The sequence below is a fragment of the Penaeus japonicus genome, unplaced genomic scaffold, assembly GCF_977035675.1.
Source record: "Penaeus japonicus unplaced genomic scaffold, GWHDUDI00000001_assembly GWHDUDI00000004, whole genome shotgun sequence".
Taxonomy (NCBI): Eukaryota; Metazoa; Arthropoda; class Malacostraca; order Decapoda; family Penaeidae; genus Penaeus; species Penaeus japonicus.
Window position 1 is genome coordinate 8,551,700 of NW_028234406.1, and position 7,500 is coordinate 8,559,199.

General features: G+C 37.4%; 1 protein-coding gene across 1 annotated transcript in view; it reads left to right on the plus strand.

Annotated features, from left to right (window-relative positions):
• LOC122244376 (uncharacterized) overlaps nucleotides 1-7,500 on the plus strand; it is a 29,506-nt gene that overhangs the window by 7,470 nt on the left and 14,536 nt on the right. Inside the window, exons 5-10 of the mRNA XM_086535766.1 lie at nucleotides 198-533; nucleotides 884-1,282; nucleotides 1,593-3,485; nucleotides 3,991-4,043; nucleotides 4,180-4,185; nucleotides 6,161-6,199. Coding sequence (XP_086391892.1) covers nucleotides 198-533; nucleotides 884-1,282; nucleotides 1,593-3,485; nucleotides 3,991-4,043; nucleotides 4,180-4,185; nucleotides 6,161-6,199 — 2,726 coding nt within the window. The remainder of the gene's footprint in view (nucleotides 1-197; nucleotides 534-883; nucleotides 1,283-1,592; nucleotides 3,486-3,990; nucleotides 4,044-4,179; nucleotides 4,186-6,160; nucleotides 6,200-7,500) is intronic.

Consider the following 7,500-nt stretch of genomic DNA (forward strand, 5'->3'; position numbering starts at 1 on the left):
AGGTGTCTATATATAGACAGGTAGAAGAGGCCTTTGGCTTTTACTTGCGGCACTGTAATTCATGTAAGGTTGAAATTCGGGGGACTGTGTCAGTAGATTCAATATGACTTTCGAAAGTCAAGCACACCCACACTCATTGAATATTAACAAAGATTTACCGGTATGTAGATGCTAAAAAAAAAACGTTTACTTTTCAGGATTATGAGAAAAACGAGCTTTATACTCGACTGCTAACTTTGATAACAGAAACAGCAAACGCTAACTTACAAGGAGATAATGAGGAACAGGAGGCCCGCCTGGCAGCCGTGAAGGAAGCCTCCTCACTGCTGGCCTCTGGAGCCCCTTTGGAGCCTCCGGGACGCCACTCCTGCTACCCACTGCACCTTGCCATCGGGACCAACTGCACTCCTCTGCTGCCGCTACTGCTGGCTGCTGGAGCGCCGCTGACGTCGTCTGCTGACGGCTTCGGCCCCGTGCAGGTGGCATGGATGACTCCCGATGCCACGCCGTGGGTCGGCGTTGTTGTCACAAGGGTAAGCTCCTTTCACATTTGTAGAGTTCCTTGGATTTTAACACATATTCTTCGATGAATGAATGACCAGACATTACAAAAAACTGCGGGAAAGTGATATATTAAAATGCAACGCTATTTATGTGCTGTTAATTTAGGAAAATAAGTTACTTTTTATAATATAGTCTTACAGCAATATGCAATATATACTGGGTTACCAATGAATGACCTGATTGTTGATTACTATTCATATTTGCATGCCACATATTTGTATTTATATCAGATTATTGTTTATACAGTCATATAATAGATCTTCTTTTATATCATTATATAAGAATATGTATGTATATTAGCTTGAGCATATCACTACAGGCTGCGATACACAAGATTCGGTCGGAAATTAAACTCCTAGATCAAGTACTGCAGATTTCAGCCGGAAATTTAGTGAAGTCATTGGAGGGAGATAAGCCTTGGGATGCAAAGGTTATCACATCCGAAGACTCTTCAGTGGCACTAAACAGTCGTCTGTCTCGAGCCTGTGCCGCCGGAGCAACCACATTCGCCTGGTGGATCTGGCACAGCGGCGGCAGCGCTGTGTCTCAGAACAAGAAGGGAGAAACGCCCCTGCACGCCGCCCTCAACGCAGGGCACCTCGACACGGCCACCGCCCTCGTCCTCCACATGGGAGCGAACCTTTTCCTGCCGGACCACAAGGGGCGAGCGCCCGTCGATCTGATCCCAGACAACGCCACAAGAGAGCAACTTCTTACGGTATGACGCCCTACATTTATGTACACGTGCACTCAGATATCAGATTACATCAATGATTAGGTACGTAACGACCTTGAATAGTTTGTGCCTTCCAGGTGCAGTGTTCATGTTGTTGACACTATCAATGCCGCTAGTGGCGTGGCGGTGTATATATACAGTATATATATTTATATATATATATATATTTGTATATATGTGTGTATATACACACATATATATGCATATATATATATATATATGTATATATATATATATATATATATATTCACTTATTTATACATCATGTCTGATGTTTACCTTTCTCCTGTAGGCTACTTTGGCGAGAGAATGTCGGCGTTTGAATGATGAATCAGAAAAGGCTCGAGATCCTACACAGAAACAGGAAGCCCGGCAGTTTGTTTTCCTTCTCCTGTCACTGTATTGTGCATACTCTTCACAAACAGACAAAGGCCGTGATGCACTGTGTTGGAAGACAGCCTTCTGGTGGTTGAAAAAGGAGTTATCTGATAGTGATGACTGGATGGAAAAACTGGTTCAAGTCACCAATAATCAGCATACAATGAGATTGAGTGACGTCACTTACGATGAAGTGATTGAGTTGATTGCCGAAGAATCATCAAAATACCCTCGATCTACTGTGCATCAGAGTAAGTCTGAACTGGACGACGCATTGGTCAATATTTTAGACAAAGCAATGCTTCTCACTTGTGAAAAAGATTTTTCACTGTTTCTCTACCTTTTGGTGCACGTGGGAAAACAAATGGTTGATAGCGTCATCGAAGTATGTCAAGCATCGCCTTTGCATTACGCTGCTCTGAAGAATAACGAGTCTGCAGCCAGATACCTTGTCAGTCACGGAGCTTCGATTAATGCAAAGGATCGTTTCGGCAACACACCTGCACACTATGCTTGCATGCATGGCTACAAGGACTTAGGGGACCTTTTAAAGACATATCAGGTAAACAGAAATGGATTAACAACAATGAACCTTATAGATGGTTTCAGACACTACCTGAAACTGTATGATTTGGACTTAAAATCTCTGGCGAACATAGACATACAAAAAACCAATACTGGTTCTCAGAAAATGAATATTCTTTTGAAAGAACTGAAGAAAAAATGGCAAGTGAATGGCATAGGTGAAGCAATAGCTAAAGTCCATGTCAACTATTCAAGAGGAGAATCCAAAGACATACAAGCAGCTGTATTCAGTTGGGCAGACAGTATAAAGAATGCTGTTGCTAAGAAAAATCCCATGTTTAGCGGGGAACTTCTAATGTTAGGAAGTTCGGCAGACAACGTAAGGCTCTTTTGCCCAGACGAATATGACTGTAATATTATACTGAGCAGTTTTAATGGCTATCCTAATGGAGGCCTCCAAGTGTCACTGGAAGAAAAGGAACCTGATTATAGTGACTGTAAATCAAAAATTAATGTTTCATCTAAAAACATTAACATCAAGAATCTTCTGAAAGGAAATAACTTCTTATATACATTTTACAGTATGGTTAAGGAATGCATCTCAATTCTTGAACCTGAAGATAAAAGATTAACAATGATTCCACCTGGTGTAAAAAGGACCAAAGTTGGAGTGGGGCTCACCCTTGTTTGGACAGGCAAGGAGTTCCCTTTACTGCTGGTGGATGTGGACATTGTGCCCACTATGGAAGCTCCCTGGCCAGCAGACCTGCCTAGACCACGCCTTACACCGCCTCACATTAAATCAGTCTATATCAGCAGTATTGGTGATGGCGAGTGGAGGTTCTCCTTCGCACAGGCGGAAAACGAAATCATGAAGAATCTGACTCCTGACCAGCGGCGAGTGTTCCTGGCCTGTAAGATGGTTCTAAGTTCCCTCAAAGTGGAAAAGTGGGCACCAAGAGATATCCAGAGCAGATACAAGTATTTTGATAAGATATTCTTCAAAATTCCTTCGCCAAAGGGATTTATCTTAAAAAACACATTTTTCTCGGAACTGGAAAACTTCAAAGGCCATCGTTACTACTGGACAGACCGAATAGAAAAAAGGATAATGTCAGTCTTTGAACGCATGTGCGAAAAGGATAGAAAAGGACCTGCGAAAATAAAGGCTTACTTTGCAGGTAGCACGGAATCTTCATGTCTCGGGTATGGAGCATCAGATATTGTTACATTTTTCACTCCAAAACCTGAAGAAAAGTTTGACAATAATTATACTCAGGGTTAAATAGAACCTATTTAAAGTAGGCCTCGCTCTTGCCTGAATAAGCAATCGGGTTCCCTTTACTGTTGGCCAGCAGACCTGCCTAGTTGTGGAGGTTTTTCGCACAGACGGAAAATAGAATTATGGCCTGTAAGATGGTTCTAAGTTTCCTCAAAGTGGAAAAGTGGGCACCAAGAGATATTCATAACAAATCAAGTATTTTGATAAGATATTTTTCCCTTTGTCAAAGGGATTTATCTTAAATAAAACACGTTTTTTCTTGGGACTGGAAGACAAGAAACCACAGTTACTCTTGGACAGCCCACTTATAAAAAGGATAAGGTCTATCTATGAGCGCATATGCGAAAAAGCTTGGAAAGGATCTGCGAAAATAGAAGCTTCCTTTGCAACCAGAATTTTCCCTTAACAGCAAATAATGTTCAGCAAAGAATCTTTGGATTCATGATTCAGATGTTTTTTTTTTTTTAGAAAAGAATGACACAAGGATAATGTAGCCCGATTGCAGAGATCTGTCGTGTTGAAGGCAGGTTGTAAGGAAAATGCCGAGGTGCCTTATAGGTCCAGTTGATAAGGGTTGTAACCAACATATGCTAAGGTACTTTTTATGTTTGTAATACTTGAAGGATTATATTGCCAGGCCGTGTTATAATTCCTATGTACTCTAGTGTGACATTTGTATTTTTGTACCTTATAGAATGATGTAATTTCATGGACCAAATGATAATTGGTATCATGAGAATAGGAAGACGTAATTGGTTCATTACATTACTACAGTTTCACCTCAAACCAAGACTTACTATCTTCAAAGTCGTGACATAAATGGGGATTAAGAATGTATTCTTGTTTATGAGAAAACTTGTGTCTCTTGCTATAATTATTCATATTGTGCCATAGTTTAAAGATAATTGTAAATATTGATAATTATAAGGTTGTGATTAAAAATGTTATCGAAAATATGTTGAATTCCAGTAAGAATATTAAGCTGTAGATATTTCAGCTTGTATGACTCATTTTTATAGAACAAATGCATTTCATATTATATTTATAACTGTGTTTTTATCTAATATATATATTTTTTATTCATAGATGTTACCATATTTTTCATGGAAATAAATGTTTACTATATCCTCATGTATCTATTTCATTGATTCTATTCATCAAATTATATCCATTCATATATGAATTATATATATATATATATATATATATATATATATATATATATATATATATATATATATATATATATATATATATATATATATATATATATATACAAAGAGGAGACTCGGATTGGGTAAAAAATCAAATGCATACAATAAAGGAACTCGACAGAGAGGTGACACAGTAAGAATGAAACTATTAATGTAGTAGAAGTACTTTAAAGTGAGTAATACCATTCTAGCATCCAACCACGAACGGAGGTAAACACAATAATAAAAGACGTCCCAAACATTACGGTAGAAAAAATAAAAAGGGGCATTAATAGGCATGAAACGAAGAAAAGGGCTAGGAGGAAATGGCATTAGTGTAGAGCCCATTATCATAGATGTTATCCAATATGCAGAAGAGATTGTGGCAGAAAAAATAGCTAATCTTTGTAGCAAATGTCTAAACGACGCTAATACTCCGAAAGCTTGGAAAAACGCAATATTTAATACACAAAATATATACATATATACATATGCATATGTATATATACCTACTTATATATACATATATGTACATATGATATATATATGTATATATATATATATATATATATATATATATATATGTATATATAATATGTATATATATGTATATATAATATGTATATATAATATATATATATATATATATATATATATATATTCATGTGTATATATACATATAATATATATATATGTATATATATATATGTATATACACATATAAATATATACATATGTATGTGTATATATATATACATGTGTATATATACATATATATACATATATGCATATGTATATATACCTACGTATATATATACATATATGTATGTATATATATATATGTGTGTGTGTATATGTCTACACACACACACACACACACATATATATATATATATATATATATATATATATATATATATATACATACACAATTTTCACCTCCCTGACCGAGAAGCGAACCCGGGTCATCAGAGTGACCAAACTGACCATCCCGACTCCTAACCATTACACTACACGACCCAACAAAAGAATTGCCTAACCAGGTGCCACCATGGAAGATACCTATATACTCCTAGCAGAGTAGTGACAGCGAGGTTTTACAGACAATCCCTCGCTATCACTGCACTGCTAAGAGTATATAGATAACTTCCATGGTGATTGTAGGCACCTGGTTAGACAATTTTATAGTTGGGTCGTGTAGTGTAATGGTTAGGAGCCGGGATTCTCTCAGGAACGAAATTCAAGTCAAGGTCTGGGAGGTACAATTTGTATTTCTATAATAAATGCGTTACTGCACATACACACGCGCGCGTGTGTATGTGTGTTTAGGTATGTATGTTCTAACGGGATAAACATTGAACAGGAGGCGCCATATCTGATAAGCTATCAAGTTATCTTCAAGTTATCAGTAGCAAGTCTCAGGCGATATCCTCTCCGAAAAAAATACGAGTTACTACCACTCTAGGTTTTTTTCTCCGACAGAGCTGATTCCCAGGATATTTATGTACTGCATATTCAGAGGTAAGTTTCCTGTAGATATAAATATTATGAAATAGCAAATCACAAATAGGCTTATTTTTCAAGTCGACACTATATATGTGCGTTTGTGTGTGTTATGTATGTGCATGTGTGGCTATTTATGTCTGTGTGTGGTTATGTGTGTATGTGGTTGTGTGTGTGTGTGTGTGTGGTTATGCGCGTGTGTGTGTGGTTATGTGTGTGTGTGTGTGGTTATGTGTGTGTGTGTGATTATGTGTGTATGTGTGTGTATGCAAATATATGTATGTGTATGACATTCTTCGATTACCAAAAGGCATTCTATTGTAGTTTATTAGAAAATATGTAAACTAATGGAAAAGCGACCATTAAAAATCATATAGAAACCAACTGAATACCAAATAATGAAGGTGTCAGGCAGGGCGACTCCACCTCACCAAAGCTGTTTACAGCTTCCATAGAGGAGATGTTTATGAATATAGATAAAAGGAGAAAGGGATTGAGATAGGGAAAGAACACTCGAGCAATCTAAGAGTTACAGATGACATTATTTTTGTCGGCGAATTTAGCAAATGAACTACTATAATCATGAAGGTTGGGCTAAAAATGAATAAGAAACAAGATTAAACTAACAGCCAAGCCCGAGCTGAGCAAGTGCAAGTACAGGGCGATGTGTTTTAAAGGCGCTGTCACACTAGCACTTTTCCGTCAACTTTTCGAAAGACAATTTTTGAGCGAATTGTTGTTTTTCTAGTCAGACGATAATTCCGAGTTTCCGCGTGAAAATATTCCGTCGTCTTATTGGCCAAACGGACTCAAATCAAGAACTATATTTTAAAATGTTTGTATTTGTTTAAATTCATTGATTATAATAACATTAAATGAACCTTACTTTTGTTATAAATATTATGAAATTAAGAAATAGGAATATGCAAATCTAAATGTTATTTCCATAAATAAAAATTGTTTTAAGTGCTCGATTTAATTGTTTACATCCGTCAGCCGCAGAGCGCGCCATTTCTCCTCCAGCTTTGAAACTCATTTGACTGTACCAATTCTCTTGCATGGACACACGCCCTGCAGAGGAATATTTGATTGAGAACATTTTCTGCTAAAACAAAGTTTAGCATCGCCGCGCACTATCGCTTGCTCGGCGCCTTTGTTTATAACTGCGAGGCGAGTATCGGATTACTAAGCCGATGGCTCCTGGCGGTTAAGCGCTAGTGTGACTGCGTGCCTCTAAAAATTGACGAAAAAAACAACGGAAATTATGCTAGTGTTTCAGCGCCTCTATTTGACTAGTGTGTCCTCTCCGTCATAACTCG